Raw genomic sequence first — 17,841 nt, 5'->3', positions numbered from 1 at the left:
GAGCCAACTGGGACTGTCTGTTGCCCACATACAAGTTCATAATTAAAGCAAATATTCAATGCTCACAGAATTATGTTCTTTGTTAGTCGAAGATTTTTTGGTATAGAGGGGGGGAAAATCGTTTTGCTTCGCCATTATTAAGTCTTACTTCTAGCTGTTTACTTTATTAGTCAGTGCAATATTAAAAAACATGATTTTCTTTTGGTTTGTCTTCTGGCTCATTTTTTCTCCGTTTTTTTTTCCGTCTTTAAAATCTTCTTTACATGTTCACATCTTCAATCACCAAGCTTTTTTCTTTATTGCTTAAACGAATTTGATTTATAGTGTCATCTTTCTAAATTACAACAAAAGCATTCCTTTTCTTCATTTATCTTCATATTTCTGTAATTTTTTTGTTCAAACAAGTTCTCCATAGTTCAGTTTCTGTTTAGACAAGGGCCAAAAACAGCGCTCCAATAAAAACGTGCTTCAGTCGTATTGAAATCTCTTCTTTTTGACTCCCATTCTGTCGAATTTTTTTTCCAGATTTCCACTGTTGTTTCTTTTAAATTTAGGTTTCTTTTAAAACATTCATGATGGCATAAACATATTCACTCATGCTGATATAGTATATTTCATATTGTCTTCAGCGTTTTGGATAGTTTTTTCTGTAAATATGACAATTCAACTAGATCCTGTCTTCTGTAACATTCTTAAATATTGTGATGAAAAATTTTCTTTATTCGGCTATTTTAATTAACCCCTTAGGTGTACTTGGCTGATTTTATTGCCTTCTTTCTACTTTCTGTGCTTCCAATTTCGCGAACCAGAGCACACAAATAAAAATTTCTTTTTTCTCCCAACGTCACAAAAAGTCACTATTTTTTAGTTGCTTTTAAACAATAGAGTCGACAATTTTGTAAATGATGAAAAGCGCCCGTTGTCAAGGAACTTTTTGTGATAGTTACTATTTGAGACGTCCATTTTGCACTTTTTTGCACGATCTTAACTTTGAAACCCTTTGAAATCAATATTTTTCATAGTAAATGCCATCAATGACAACTACATCCATTGCCATCCATATTTATGGTTCAATTTACTCATTTTTACTCATTGTTTACTCATTGTCGGTCGTGGAAGTGAATCTTTCTTTGGAGAAAAAGTAGTACATATATTTATTATTTGACCGAAAAGTGGCTTCTGCTGTCACGCAAGTTTGGATATGCTCCGCTACCCTACGCTTCACCTCGCTACTGCAATTTAATTGCTTGACAAAAAGTATCACTTTTCTGTCGTATAACAAAATTTACTATTTTATTCATAGTTTAGCATCGCGACGCATAAAAATAATAATTTTTAGCAATTTTCGAATTTTTGTGCAAAGTTTCTTAGTTTTTATTTTAAATTTTATACAAATTGACAAAAAAATAGTTCTTTTATCATGAAAGTTTTCAAACTCATAATGACATTTGCACAAAATTGTCACAAGTCACCAACACAAATTTTATTTTTTTTTAATTTAAGACGATTTTAGAGATGAGCACAAGTGTTGCCAGACGTATATTATTATTCTTTTTTTCGTATTGGACCGAATTACTTTACTTCACAACAGAAAAATAAGAATTCTTCTGCCTGGCGTTGGTAAACACGGAAAAAATATCGATTCTACCAATACTTTCATAAATTCACAGGCGCATCGTAACTTCTTTCTACCCCACTCTAAATTCTAAAACCGCATATCAGTACCTTAAAAACGTCTGGCTACTTAAAATATTGGTTTTCAGATTACGTCTCAATTCTCCGATTTTTCGTGATATAACTGGCTTTCTCTTATCTTATCAGTATCACATATCGTCGGCTTAAGTTATAAAGTTGCTAAGTCCATTTTTTAACAAAATGCGTTTTTAATTTTATAAAAAAGATAACAGAATGGTACAGCGTTCAATCCTTTTATGTGTTATTATTTTAGAATTAAGAAACATTCTATTTTTATTTGTCAAATTTTCAAATCCCAGATTTGACGACAAATATGTAAAAAATAAGATTTCTCGACCGCGATTAAAAAAATTTAAAATGGACTTAGCAACTTAACGACTTAAGCCGACGATATGTATTTATTTAAATGAACAGAGCAGAACACACACTTTCAAGCTGCAGACCTAGCTAAATACATAAACTGTTTTTCAACGCAGTGGCTTGCCTCCACTAAACCACTCCTCTAACCAGAAAAATTGATTGTTACTAACGCAATATTGTGCAACATTGCCCCGAGTTGAGATAAAGCATTAAAACCCTTCAAGCCGCAGTGAATTCAGTGTCTAGGGCTCGCTTTGACGTCCGCTACAACTTTGCCAAAAGTCATGGCAGTAAAGCCACCGTATAATTTTTCCTGGGTGGTCGAAAACGAGCTAGCAGCAATGGCTTGGCCGCAAACTGTCCCAAACTTACAATACCTCCTCGAAAAAGGCATAACCCATCTCGTCACCCTCTCACCCGAAATGATCCCTCCAATTGCCAAAGTTCCCCAACTGGCCTGGACTCAAATCGACGTCGAGGAATTCGAGCCTCCAACCCTACAAGATATCATCAAGTTCATCAAAGTTTGCGAGGAGTCTAGACTGAAAAAACAGGTGAGATAAAGTTGTGCGGTTTGTAAAACAGCTGATTTTTTGTTGTATAAATAGAAGGTAAAAGTTGGGGGAAAGCGTGTTTCTGATTCTGGCGCGGATTTTATGTTATAAATATGCACTTGCGCAATCTGCCAAAGGCGATAGACGTGGGATGTTCGATCTGTCTGTGTTTCTATGTTTAACTTCATTGAGAAATTCGAGTGGAAGATAGTTTCGGATTTTAAGGAAGTTGGTAAAAATGAAAAATTTTCAATTGAGTTCAATAAAGTATAAAGTGGATCAATGAAGTTTCCAGGGAATGGAACTTTAAATCGCACACACTTGTCTACACGAACAGAGCCAGTTTACAAATACAGAATCTGACATTAAACTAAATTATTAATAAGTTATTTCAGCGAAAGAAGAGCCTAAAATGACGAATACTGTCGAATCTTCTAGGATATCGAGATACTTTTTGAATTTTGTGAGGTTTTACAGAAGGTGCATATTACATATCTCCGATTCGGATTGGTTGAAATTAGATTGAAATTTATTCCGATTGATCGTTTGATGAATGTATGCAAAAGGACAAAATAAAATTGATGTTTTCCTTCAGAGCGGTTGAACAGACGATGTTCTGATATTTGAAACTGAACTAGTCAATCGATGAAATTAGCACCTTCCAGATCACACCAACCTGTTTTCCTGTTCCTTACAATTTTATTTTTTTATCACCTGTGAAGTTGTTTCATTAAACACCATTTAACACTAAAAATGAAAACGCATTGAATGTTTGATATTTTAGAAGAAATTACCGACAATTTTCTGTAATTTATGTTACATCTCGTTGAAAGAAACAAAACTTTCAAACTTAAATAAACATTCGCTCATCAATAATCAAGTTCTGCGATAAAAGCAAATTATTTGCCATATTTTATGTTGAAAGAAAATTTTATTCGGCTACCGTGCGATTTATCGCTTGCACGGAGAATTTAGACAGGGTATATCTGTGATATAGTAATAAAATGAAATGAAATTCAAACAATAGTGGTGGTGGTTAGAAATTTTTTATGTAACATTCAGTTTCAGTAGTGCAATTTCCCAGTCTGAACTAATTAAAATTAATTCCCTGAAGATGTAAAAAACGAGAAACAAGTAATTTGTACAAGTCTTGTACGTTTTTTCAAATTGGACGTGCGGCTTTAGAGATAATGGTGTCTCGAATTTTATTACACGTGTATTCCCTCTTGAAATACCTGCGGAATTAAAAGGGTAATGCCCAGCAGATGTTTATAACATCGGGTTGCAAAATTATAGATTTGCTCAATAGTGTTTTGGGAAGCCAATTTAATACGTTTTCTAAAGACATATAAAACTCATCGCTTATTACTTCTTCATTGATGTCATTGCCTAAAAAAATAATTTTTTTAGCGATTGTCATATGCATTTTTGTATAAAACTCAAGAATTATTACATTGATTTTTTATTGTAATGCATCAGTGGAAAGGTTGAGATCTTGCCTTTTTGACTGCTGACAAAATGCATTGCAATCTCTTATTGTTTAAAAGTTACAGGTCAATAAACATTGAAAAGTTGGTCAATTTCTTTTATTTTTTTATTTTTTGACGATTTCCTTATAAAATCAATGTCACTGTTTACAAAATAGTGATTTGGCACATATTTATCAAGTTTTAAAATGAGGCAGCCCAGAATATTACTTTTTAGAAACCTTGCAAATGATGAAGGGTTTTTAGTTTGCTTCTGGACCAAACAAATTAAAGAAATTTTTGAAAGGAATTGTTTAGAATATTCTGGAAAACACAAAGGGTCACTATTAAACTCAAATACTAACTAATCTGTTGGATACTTAGTCTAAAAAGTGAACTAGATGTATCAATAAAAAAATTATTTTACAACTAAATATGTCTGATGGAGCAAAACGGGTTTCGGATTTAGAATCAGGAGTCAATTCCAATACTTCAGTGCCAATTTCGTCCAAATTTGTTCACTGGTGTCATCGATTTACTTACTTGACTCTTAAATTGTTATTTTGTTCCCCTTTCAAGTGAATGAATTTAAAGTTCATCGATACATTATAATCTTTTATGCTTCAACTACAAGTCATGAACATGAAAACTCATTGTTGGTGCTTCGCTACTGTTCTTTTGTCCTCTTTACCAAAAGCTATCATTTTTTAATGCGTTAGCTGGTTTATTGTGTTCTTTTGATTTTGCCCACGTCTGACCTAGTTACACAAAATGATAATTTTCATTAGAAGTTCGCGGTAACAGTTTGATCTAATGGATTTTTAAATAATAAAAAAAACACGAAAAACAAGGGTTGTTATTTAGTAAATTACCTTAATTTAACGCCAATTTTGTTGGAAAACCAATGTTTAACTAATATATAATTATAGTTTACTAATTAATATCAATATGGAAATTACATGTATTACCACATCTACAACGTAATAAGCTAGACTTTGATCAATGGATTGCCGAAATTCGCTTGTTGCATATGAAATTGCCTGTGTAACGAGTGAAATCAAATTCCAAAATGCCGACTGGTGCTTCTATTAATAAAATAAATCAAAAAGTATCGCATGCATTACATTTTATTTTTATTTTTTTCAGGCTGTCGGAGTGCATTGTCGAATGGGAAGAGGTCGAACAGGTGTTATGGCAGCCTGCTATTTAGTTCGTTTTCAAGATATTTCACCTGAAAAAGCCATTACGACCCTGCGACTTCAGCGACCTGGATCAGTAGAAACCACTGAACAAGAACGAGCTGTTGCAAGATATCGTGACTACTTGAGAAGAACCATGTCGGAGTTGTAAGACGAATGAGATTAGGATGACACTGAAAAATATGATTCCCACTTTTGGTGTATTTGAATAGGATCTTGTATAAAAGTAATGCATTTATTTATTTTTAGGAATAAAAATGTACGTCAATCAATACCCGTTTTTGCTTTTCCTGCTGAGATCAACAGGTGTTGGTTTAATTTTTCTTGTATTATCTAAAAATATCATGAGGTTTTTCCGTGTTTGTATCTTTCTTGGTGGTTTTGACGTCTACTTTATAGGTACATTCTTTACGCCATAAATATCTTATAAATGTCTGTTTGTTAGGTACTATTTATCTTTCTTGTGTTTCACGCCTGTACGCACCAAAGTGGCGATATTTTCCAGGAGCTTAAAATAACTTGAGTAATGTGGGCGATCGACTTTCAATATTATCCGTGAAAAATTGCATTATAAATACATGCATGAGATGCATCGTTTCAAAAGTTTGATGAGAGGAAAGTTCACCATTTTTGGGCTAATATCACGTTTTAAGTTAGGACGAAGATCTTAATTATTCTCTGTAAATTAGTTTTCACAAGTTTAATTATTTTTGGTCCTTCTCAAAATTATTTTGGGCCTATTTAAACAATTTAATGCCTATTCTATAGTCAAAAGATTAATTATAAACTTAAAGTCTGCTTTATAATACTCTGTTTATGTCAACTACAACAATATAAACAAATCATCGAATGTTTATATTTGTAAAATTGAATTTTCATTTTTCTGGTTGACGCGGAAATGGGAGCCACGAAAACAGTGCAATCTTAAGCTTCCGGTATTAAAGTTTACGATTCTTTTGTAGCTTTCTGCTTTCATCACAGAGTTTGCTAGAATGTCCATGTCAAAGATATGACAGGACTAGTCTGCGCTTCTATTTTTATACTTCGCTAAGCTTCCAATTACACACAAGGATTCCGAATGTTGTTAACACGCGAGGAAGTAAACATTAAATTCTTTAAATCGTTGGGAGTTCTATTTAAAAATTAATTATTTCCTCTGTTAAAACCTTCGAAGCTTTAAGGTAAGTGAAGCAAGCTTAATGAAGCTTCCATTAACCTTAAACTTTGCAATTGGTTTTTAGTCAGGAAAAACCGAGCCAAGATTCACTACTATGAAATAATATTGTAAACAGTTTATAAAGTAGCGGATCGGCTAAACTGTAAATTTACATACAAAATACTGGCTTACAGTAAATAATCCGATGTAGAGGAGCAAAGAACTTGTTTGGAGTTTGTTTGAGGATAAGGTATTATGTCGCAGTGAAAGTTTATGGTGGTTTGTAGGCAAAAACATTTCGGGTTGACACAAAATAGCGCGTGGGGTAGCTTTTTTAAATCCAACAAAGTGAAATTGTCTTGGAGATATACAAATACATTAGTTGATTATGCTTTTACACAAAGCTTTTCCACAGGGAACTTCAGTGTAATTTACTAAATCGTTTTAACGAAAATATCGTTCAAGAAATTTTCTTGAACTCTATGTTATTACGAAGGTGGGTGAAGTTTAAGGACTTTAATGTTTTTATTTAACAAGAATTAAGTTATTCAGTGTTTAAAAGTCAAAAGTTTCCTAACAATAAACTCGAAGATCATTCAGTTACGCGTATAACAAAGCCAGAATAAAAATTTTGGTTACGTAAATAGTTTGATCTTTCACTTTTCTCTCAAAATTTTCTTTGTTTGGTTAAATTTCGGACAATGTTCTATTTTTTAAGTGACCTAGTAATGTATGTATAACAAGGTCAATTAAGTTCTACATCCAACACCTAATCAATATCGGTGCGTTTGTTGTACACACTCATTAGCTAGATTCAAAACACATTAAAAATTATGTACCTACTCATTGTTGCATTTATTAACTATTTGTTGTTATGACGATTCTTTTTTTCGCCTCATGCTCGTCGTTTTTATCTTCATATTTGCAAACTCAATAAAAATATCTGTTGTTGGTTGTTTTTCTTCATCTTTTTGCATTTTCTTTTTGTGATTCGTTTTGTCCTCATTTGCTTTTCTTCAGCATCTTTGCCATTAGTAAAATTTGTTTCTCGAAACACTCTCGAAAAATTTCTTCACTATCGTCATCTGGATTTTACTTCAAGAAATTATTTTTCAATTGTACGAGAATGATCTTTCTGTTTTAAGTTTCGTTATTTGTTTCTATTTGTCTCTTTTTCTATTCTGTAATTTTTCTTACCTATTCAACTTCTAAAAATTAATAACTGCTTGTCTACTGACTATACATATTTGAATAAAAATGTGTATGATATACTGAACAGGACGAACTAATGCAAAAATATCGTTAGGTATCTTTTTTATTGGCCCATAAAAATGGTGACCATTTGATCTAAAAAGCTGGATACGATCATAATAAAAACGCATAAATAAAAACGAGTGTTTATAACGCAACGGTTCGGAAAATGAATTTGATTTTCACGACCACCATAATGGAAATTCTTTGATTTCATGTTATTTCCAATTTTTGTATAAACAGTGCATTAATACAGACATAAAACTACTTATTTTTAAACTAACGTGCGGCTTCCGAACAGCACCAAATTCAGTGAGAAATGTGTAATATGAAAACACGTCCTTGTATCACCTAACATGACAAATTCTGTAAACTAACTTCAAACTAATTTATTACCAACTTTGGGTCACTTCAAATCTAAAGATAACATGCAGACTATAATATAACCTTAGATTCTTAACGAAAAGCTTCTCTTCATTAGTACGTGGAACCTGGACGCAATAAATTCCAGCTTAGTGTCGTCCAGCGTCGTAATCAAGAAAATGTAATTACTTGCTCGCACTTTTCCTGAAAAATTCAGTTATTGATAGTCGAGTTTGATGATAACCATGCGCATGGACATGTAATTTCAACGCAACTCTAGTCTAGTTGAGCGTTTCAGGCAGTTTTCCACCAACGCGCCTGAAAACCACCACCACCGCTGAAACTTGCTAAACGCGCGAGTCTGAAAGTTTACGCGAGTTTGTTGGAAGCTTTCGGAATTTTTTCGTAGTCATGAGCGGCTAAAATTCAGTCAAAGCAAAATGAGATCGTGAGTACAGTCATTTTGTCATTTATGTAGTAAATTTTATTCATGCAAATTTACATTTTAATTATTAAAAGTTTAATTTTATCTATCTAGTCTAAGCAGTGGTGAAACTCATAATTGGTGTAAAATTTTTAATAACTTGTTATTGCTGGTTAGGCAAGAAAGTTTTTCCAAAGTTGTATAAGCAAAAGATTAAGACGCGGCAAATCCAAGTTAAATTAAGCAATTAACTTAAGATTTGATGAATAGCTAATTTACAATTAACTTAACCAAAGATTATAAATTGATTATTATGATTTTCGATACCGACGCGAAGCAGGAAACTTCATATGGAAACACCAGTTTGTGACTTTATGAACATGTTTAAGTAATGTATAACCTACTTTTAATCCACACAGAACTATAGGGATAAAATTACTATGCACGCTGCAAACGAAATCGTTTTATTTTCAATCAATAAAGGTTTAACTGGCAGCTGTAAAACACTGTATTTTGCTAGTGTTAATGATAGTTATTTTTATTTTCAAATTTTTGACACAAATGACAAATTAAAAGAGCAAACGCAAAAAATTCTGAGTAAAGTGAATGTTCTTTGCTAAATAAAACACTTATTAGAGACTTTTACTAGAGTTTCTGTTAAAATAATATAAAGTTTTTACTAAGATTTTTTAATAGGTTTCACTAAGTTTACGTCAGAGTTTAAGCGTGTAAATTGTAAAAAAATATAAGATATTGTTGCAATTATTTTGTCTGTACAAGTTCATAACACTTAATAAAGTGGTTAAATTTCTATTAAATATTAACCGTGTTTTACATAAACGGGAGTCATATTTTTCAATCTCAATCAAAATGTCTTTATTATTAGTTTATTAGTTGTTGAATCAGCAAAACTAGTAGGTAGGTATATTTTGTCTGCCCTTTCATTTCTGAACCAAGCATCTCAGCAAAGGCTAATTTTAAATTATAATTGCGGTATAACGCAATTGCTGTTTCCATTCATCTCATTGTATGTCTATGTTTTCCATTGTAACTTGTTTTGCATATTTACTAAGCTTCTAAATCAAGCTTTTCCGTATAATGACGTTTCAAAACAACATGTGTTAATCCATCTAGTTAAATTGTGTATAAAATTCGTAAATATTTTCTGTTTATTTTATAGGATGATTTGTGTTTAATCCTTCAATAGTTTATTGAAAACGATAACAAAAATACTTCATTCTTCTTTTTGCACTCAACTTTTTATTCATGAATAGAAAAGTGTAGTTTGAAGTTTGTATTTTCATACAACTAGGTCATGTGTTGTAACCTGCATCATTTAAGGTTTTAGGGATTCGAGAAACAGAGCAGAGACATTAATTAATTGTTAAAAGTTAGAATTAATAGTTAAAAGTTAAAATTAATAACCAACAGTGTCGGGTTTTTATTCAGTATTTAATTTAGCCTTTTGGTCGATTACTTGTAGTCACGCACTTTTTATGTACGAAATTTGTGAAAATGCATGTTAAACTTATATTTTAAATTTTTTTGGTGATTTACTGAAATCAGAACATAATGGGAAAGGCTGCGAATGAGTGGTTTGTTTCTTTATTGCAATTGTCTATGTAAAAAAAGCACTATTTCGTAGGAATTAAATAGATTAAGTAGATCCTTATGCGAAAAGAATGTTTGAATTTCCGGCGGTTAAGCTAATCTTTCGACTTTAGAGCCGATTAAAATTTTTAGGACATTGCCAAATGGCAAACTCTGGTCCGATATCTCCGGAATAAAATTTTTACTTACCTGCATGTTTATTAACATACACACACACACAAACAATAGCATTAACACGACTATTTCGTAAAAACACAAACACTTACACTCCGCGAAAACGCAAAAGTCTGAAAGAGAAAACATCCTACTGCCGTTTAAATCCTGCTACCAGAAGAAAAAAAAATCCTACCTTATTTGATAATTGCGACTGCAACCAGTATGATCAAAATTAGTTTAAAATTGTAATAGTTTTTTGGTAAAAATACATTTTTTGATAATAACTTACGTGGTTTTTGCACGAAATTAAACTTTCTTTGCATTCCTACCTTTGAATTTGCACAAAAATCTACAACTGGAGAATTAATAAAAATAGATTATGGAACATAATCAAATTCTTAATCGTCTTCATCGGCATCTCGACCGTCACTTTCCTTTCTAGTTGGCCATTGGAAAATCTCTTCATAAAAATGAAACATGTTTTTGGACGATACTATTTTTCACCTGTTTTATATTTCCTTTTTGGCGTTTATAGGAAGAACATTGCCGTTTATAGTCAAATTTTGTTGGTGTAACAATAGTAACAGGTTGTTTTTTGGTCAAGCTAAACGTATGTTTGGCTAAACCATTATTTATAAACTCTTCAACAATCACAATTTCTTTTCTCTAAATTCCATGGAATGGAATGACATGTATCGCGATGGTAATAATGACTGCTTTAGTTCTTTTGGAATGTGCTTACCAAAATAAGTGACAACATAAGGGACTGACTCATGTGATTTTTATAGAGAAGATGTAACTACCCCTGCAGAGGCGGTTTATGCCCAAATCAGAAATTTGCAAAAAAATGACTTAATAATTGGTTGCAATGAACGATTCAATTATTGTAACTTTGAGGCATTAACAAATTATCTCGCGCACTAAAAATTGCTTTGGTACTGTTTTGCGAAACTCTACTTTTAACTTGGACGCTCGCGGACAACGCGGTTCCGGCGATTCTTGCGAGGTGGAGAAGCGACGCGACCACGGACCGAATTTACAAAATTTACAAAAAATCTAATTTCACAGTAGCGAACGACGATGACCAATTTTGTAAAACGCTCAACAGTTTCAGATTCAACCTTTGTGGGTTCTACGACGTCATCTTCACAGAGGGACTTTACTGTAGCACGTCTTTCTTGCTCAAAACTGGAAAAACGAATCGTTTTATGTTCGTTATTGAGTAATGATCAGCTAACTTTTTTTTTGTTTTATTTATTTGTAACTTGTCCTGCTAATCATTGCTTGAATACGTACATAAACTTTTTCAACAATAAATTAAAATTATTAATAAATAAATATTAATTAATATGAAAGTTTATGTACGTTTATGTCAAGCAATGATTAGCTAACTCTTTTTTTTTTGTTTTATTTATTTGTAACTTGTCCTGCTAATCATTGCTTGAATACGTACATAAACTTTTTCAACAATAAATTAACACGGTGACGTAATAAAACTTCTTAAATTGTTCTTGTCGCCGTTTTCGACTTGAGACGATTTCCAGTCATATACACGACTGTATTCAAAATTTCGGCCGTACGTCAAAAAATAACTGAGTGAAAAGCGATTGAATATTCTAGAAATCGGAATATGGTAAAAATCTTGAAATTCTGGAATATTCCGGAAATTTGCTGTACTTCTGAGAAGGAGTTAGAAAACGATTGAAGTTTTCTTTATCTAGGTTGCTGAAGCTCGATTTATATCTTCTTTCAACTCTGAAAACAGATGTTTTCGCACCTCGATTGTCAAACTACTACAATGATCTTATTCATAAAAATCAGTTTTTGCAATAATACTCCAAAATGTACAAAATTCCGCACAAAAAATATTTGACAATACAACGCAAAATAATTAGAGTTAACAATTAATTTAACTAACAATATGTACTTTTTTTTAAACAGTTAAATATTGCACGTAATATTTCTAAAACTTTTTGAACATTTACTATTATCAGAATAGACCTGCCGTAGTTTTCGTTAAAGTTTTCTCACTCGACGTTCATTTGTAATTCAGAATTTAAGAAATTGCCTTTCTGAAACTGGCAATTACAGTTTCTAACTTATTCTGTGGAAACAGGAAAAGCGTGGGCGCTCGGTAAAAATATGACATAGTGCTGAGTAAACTTAATGTAATTAAATTAATTTATTATTTTATTATCGATATAGAACTTTATTTGCCTGTGTATAATAAAACTCTTATATTTCCTAGAGATATCATTACGACAATTGTACCTAAATAACAGTAAATCGATTTTTTTTCGATTCGCGATGGTTTTACGTTAATTGGTCTTAATTTTCTTTTGTTTCTGCTTTTTTGATATTTCCGTATTGAAGTTTTTTTTAGTAATTTAAAATTTTTAGTTTTCTTTTCAAATTTTTATTTTATAGATTTCTCAAGTCTTTGTTTACAACTGTGCGATTTTTTCGATTTTTTAATACTTTTTAGCAATTATTTACCACAATTTAATTAAAAGCATATCACAATTTTTATTACCTTTCTGGATGTTCCAACTTTTTTTGGGCACTCGAACTGTTTTCGATTTGTATTTTATATTCAAAATGGACAAATCATTTTGTATTCATAGTACGCCAATATGTAAAATAGTCAGTTGCGCTTGAACATTGTTAATTAAAATAACCGGCGCAATCATTAAAAAATAGGCCCCGACGCAAAATCTGATTTTTATTCAAGAGCTCTTTTTTCCGTTTTCACTATTCTAAGATTGAAACTCAAATATTGTGATATTAAACACATGCAAATTTGAGATGCTAAAACAAATATAAATAAAAACTTACAGAAGTGATTGTACCTAAAATCATCTAGTAGGTAACAAGGATACGCTTTTAGACTCTAAATGTTCTTCCAATAATAGTAAAAACCACTCAAGATTTAGTCTAATCATCTGTACTTGTCGTCAAGCTCCACCGCCTTTATTAAATTTCTATTTGACGTGCATAAAATGGAATTCGATAAAACGTAGGTAAGTGCTTTACTTAATTAGTGAAGTAGCTTGTCAGAGCTTAAAAATCTAAGATAAAAGTAGGGAGGGGTTTTACACATATATTTATGTGCATTCTGCAATAGACTAAATTAGATTATTAGCATTTTTTAAACAAATTTTGCGTGTGGACTACATTTTCCCGACTACACCCCTTCTTGCAGAACTCATTACAGGCGCAACTCTTCTTGCGTTGGCATTTAAACGATGATCTTTTCCAATTTTTATGCTCGCAGCTCTAATGATAAGTAAAGCTTTACCTTTCTTCTTCTGTCTTAAAGAGGGTAAAAACAAAGAAAGCTTGCTACTGGAACAAAAGTTTTAAATTATTTTGAATAACAATATCAAATAACTAACACAGTATCGAAAATTATTTACTTACCATTAGCCAAACATTAATTAAGCAAACATTTATGCTGTAACAGTCTCAACGATGTTAACAGTCGGTACGAGCTTTTATATCTAAATTAAGAGTGTCTGAGTTGTAATAATAAGAAGAATAAGCAAAGAAAACACGTAAAACATTATTCTTTTTTGGTCGCGTTTTTGTAGTTGTGCATTACCATACACAAACTGACACAAACATACTTGTTTGTGTTCGCGTCTTTAGCTAGCACAAAGATTTAGCAGAATCCTCAGCAGACACTAAAACGCTCCTCTTGATTCTGCTTTGTTAAGAGTATCAATGCTTCTTATGCGCTTGAATTAGATATCGTCGATGATTAGTTATAATTACACTTTGAAGATTTGCAATTCAAGAATAGTAAAATAGCATTGTTGATTGGCTATAAATACAAACTGGCATTGAGAGATTTACTCAACGAAACTGGATTATTTAATAACAGGTAGAGCTTTAAGTGAACGCATTTATTGTAATCTTATTATTTTCAAATGACATGTCTAAAAGTTTCATACTATGCACCACAGAAAGGAATTTTGTAAAATCTTTTGTAACTCCACAACTATATTAAAGTTCGGTCTCGGTGCAACAGTCTGTCAGTTAATTTGAACATCCATCTCGTCTGCACGTTTCACAATTTTACATCCAAGAATAATGATCATGTCGCTGATGTATTTCTTTGTACTCTATCTACATACAAAATCCCTTATTTTTGTATTTCTATTTAACTACAACATAAGCTCGTGATATAATTTTACAATTAATACAGAATCACATTTAGACGCTTTTAACCCTTGATATTTACACGTGTTTAATTATCGCTGTTATTATTAAATTTTTGCGATATTATGTACATGTATGAACGCATTAGTCTTTCTCCTCTGGTAAAGTTTTCTAATTTGGTTATGTAAATTTAATTTGAAACGCTCCTCCGTTTAAGGATCGCAAAAACATTATTGTGTTCTCGACGGTTTTTATTTAATTCTCGACGTATTTACTTACAATCGCAAAGTTTGTTTTCGTCAGTTTAAAACTATTCTCGCTTCTTTTTTTTATATGTATGTGTGTTCTCATATCGATCTTTGTTGTGTGTTCGCTTTGAACTACTTAAAATTAATTATGTAATAAACTGAATTAAGTTATAAGGATGTTTATTGTTTAGTTTAAACTGTAATCCCTCTAAAAGAGGGTGTAAACTACCTATAAGCCAGCCACAAATCAATAATCAAAAAATTTTATTGTCAACAAAGTGTGGCCTTGGATTATTTTGTATTGAACGAAAGATTTATAGGAAATTTCAGGAGCTAAAAGCAATAATAAAATACATCTGTAAACTTAAGCAGACGTCTGCGACACGTGACGAATGTATAAATTTAAAATATGCGAATTCACGACAAAGTTTCGTTTCAATCCCAGAAATAATACGACGTGATCTTTTTATGCCAATTACTATTCATTCGTTTTTAAAATACCTGTATTATTCATCTGTGTTTTCACATTTGAATCGATACGATTTGCGCTTTTTATTGTGTTTAAATAGAGGTTAATAGTCAAAGAAACGTTTTATTATCAAATACTTTTCCTTTAAATTTGTTGAACTTGATTTGAGGTAATGAAATTCGATAATTTTCGAACTCCGAACTTTTAGATTATGTTTTTAACAAAATTCACATTTGCTTCTTTACCAAACCATTAATTAGTTTCCAAGTTTAAAACCCGATATGTGTTTGAATTGTTTAAACTAGCTTGATTCAAAGAAGGAATTTCTCAGAGGACTGTTGCCCGCTAAAACTTCTACAGGAATTTCAAGTCGCGTGCCTTGTCGCAAATATTTTTCAATATCGGTTTAAAACGGTTATTAAGTTTTGGAACTTTAGGGTAAAGATAATATCGATCTTTGCTCATCTTGCATAAAAACGATTCATGCTTAGGTATACAGGTGTCCCAGAACTCGTGACCAATTTTTCAAACATTTTATAGGGGCTACTATTTCTAGCAACGAGTTTTATAGATCCTTGGAAAACTTAATAAATTGTAAAAAAATTCTATAATTTTGCTAGTTCTCAAGAAAAGCTGAAGAAAAGAAATTTTTTTACAGTATTAAGGTTCTACTGTAAAAAAATTTCTTTTCTTCAGCTTTTCTTGAGAACTAGCAAAATTATAGAATTTTTTATCATCATTTTTTAAGAATATTTTTGATGGAGCAAAACTGATTTCATATTCGAAATCAGGAGGCCGTTCCACTTTAAAAATGACTTTTCTTTTTTTCAGTACATTTTTTTTCAAAGTTTGTCACATTTTTGCTCAAAAATCTGTTATATTTTTGATCGCATTAAAAGAAAGCCATTAATATCTTAATTGTGTCAAATGGTAGATGCTACTAAGTTTGTGTTTTAAATTTCGCAAAATATATGCTCACATTTTCGGATTTTTTTTTCTTATATACTAAAGCTTCAAATCCTTTTTTGTGTCCACATCTTTTTTCTCTAGATTTTTCAAATACTTTAAATTCCGCAGATCTTCTCTCAGATGCTAGAGATTGTTTAAATCTACTAAATCCTTTAGATGCCCCTAAGTTCTTCAGATCCTACAAATCTCATACATTCTTGAAATGCTTAACTGATTGATGTTACCTTCCAATAGATGCTTTTAATCTTACAATAGATTAATTAAGTTTCTGAGCCGCTGCATCACCGAGTTCATGTTTACTCTGTACGACAATCGATCAGTTAATTTAGTTTCGAAACAGCAAATTTAAAATCGTTTCTTCAATTCGTTCTTACCACAAAGCAATCTCGAATATTTGTCATCCCGTGTCGTTGGTCGACCTATCACGTCATTACATCCAACCCAGCTGCTAAAGCTCCAAGGATATGAAATCTTTTGCTTTGAAATACTGTAAGGACGGATTCTGACTTAGATATTAAAAATACAGTTGCGTACTCAATTTGTGAAAGAATGCGAAAACATTTATATGGAGACATAGAAACAAAATTGTTTCAACTGTTTCTTGATAATAAAATTTATTTCCATTTGCAAAAAAGCTTTTTGATAACAAGGTTGCCCTACTTGGATGGTGGCAACAATTTAATTTATGCGATGTTTTTAACGGGGTCCTGTGGGACTTGGCGTCTTTCTGTGGTTAAGGTTAAATCAAAAAGAACATTACACGTCGTATAAATGGATGTTGTAAAAGAAGGGTGAAATATAAATAAAATATAAGTATGAGGAAATAGAAAAGTAATGTTTCATACCGCAGCTGCCGCGACTAATGCATTTTGGTGGATGCGGCGAGGAAAATTTTAATTAGAGAATTTTAAAAAGGATGTGATGATGAAATAGTAATTACTTATTAATTTCATAAAATGTGAAGAAATATAAACCAGCTAAAATACATAAAAATATTTTTATTAATCCATAAACTCGAGTAATCTGACACTAAAGTTAATTAATCATAAGTTACTAGACAACTCTCTGAAGGACATGAATAGTTAATAGAAGACGACATCCTTCCATCCTTTAAAAATCCCAAATTAAAATGCCGTTCCCAGAAAGAATTTCATTATCTACATCCGTTCAAGAGTAAATCAACCGACGTAATAATTATTTTCCCTATTTTTTCCACTGGCTCAGGACTTTTATAATTACATTAAAATCAAACAAATTATTTCATCGATAAATCAAATTAAAAAACTCTTCGCAATCATTTGCTCCCATTCAAGTCGTATTTCTTAATTTTTATTCCAGGAAAGGCTTGATGTTTTCCCATCCGTGAAAGACGAGTAATTTTCGCGATTTAACGTCTTAATTGTTTAAAAACTCGCCAATGCTTAATCGGACGATGAACAATAAAATTAACAAATACGCCACAAAAAGTTGATGAGCTTTTGATGATGTCTTCTGGGCGTAAATAATGGGAGAAAATGAAGAATTCGCAGAAGTATTAATTTATTACAGTTTATGAAAAGCTCAGAGATTTATTGTAGAAATGTGTCAGAGAGCTTTTGTGGAAAATAGCTTTGTAAATGAGAGCAGGATGTGCATGCGAATTCGCTCGTTTAACTTTATATGAAGACTAATAGTTTGTCTCAATATTGATTTGAGAAATTGGTTATGAACCGCGCAATTAGAGTTTTTATGTGGTAAGCTCCGATTTTAGGTTATCTTA

The 17,841-nt window shown here is 31.7% G+C and overlaps 2 protein-coding genes across 2 annotated transcripts in view; both read left to right on the top strand.

The window, feature by feature from the left end:
- Positions 1 to 2,157: 2,157 nt before the first annotated feature.
- LOC148181142 (dual specificity protein phosphatase 23-like) lies at positions 2,158 to 5,546 on the top strand. Its single transcript, XM_088032281.1, has 2 exons — positions 2,158 to 2,609; positions 5,222 to 5,546. The coding sequence occupies exons 1-2, from the start codon at positions 2,340 to 2,342 to the stop codon at positions 5,423 to 5,425; spliced, it is 474 nt and encodes a 157-aa protein (XP_087888407.1). The 5' UTR covers positions 2,158 to 2,339; the 3' UTR covers positions 5,426 to 5,546.
- Positions 5,547 to 8,350: 2,804 nt separating this feature from the next.
- The window catches only part of LOC148181141 (lutropin-choriogonadotropic hormone receptor-like), a 40,175-nt gene continuing 30,684 nt past the window's right edge, over positions 8,351 to 17,841 (top strand). Inside the window, exon 1 of the mRNA XM_088036838.1 lies at positions 8,351 to 8,492. Within this exon, the coding sequence (XP_087892964.1) occupies positions 8,485 to 8,492 (8 nt within the window). The 5' untranslated portion in view covers positions 8,351 to 8,484. The remainder of the gene's footprint in view (positions 8,493 to 17,841) is intronic.

This window comes from Gnatocerus cornutus, chromosome 1, assembly GCF_029298725.1.
Source record: "Gnatocerus cornutus isolate USDA-ARS CGAHR chromosome 1, icGnaCorn1.1, whole genome shotgun sequence".
NCBI classification, from domain to species: domain Eukaryota; kingdom Metazoa; phylum Arthropoda; class Insecta; order Coleoptera; family Tenebrionidae; genus Gnatocerus; species Gnatocerus cornutus.
Note: the sequence above shows the minus strand (reverse complement) of the source record. Positions and strands in the feature narration are given on the sequence as shown.

Bases quoted from the DNA above. Each gene is read 5' to 3' on its own strand.
- LOC148181142 (XM_088032281.1), top strand. From the start codon at position 2,340: ATGGCAGTAAAGCCACCGTATAATTTTTCCTGGGTGGTCGAAAACGAG. The intron at 2,610-5,221 runs GTGAGATAAAGT...TATTTTTTTCAG, and splicing joins AGTCTAGACTGAAAAAACAG to GCTGTCGGAGTGCATTGTCG.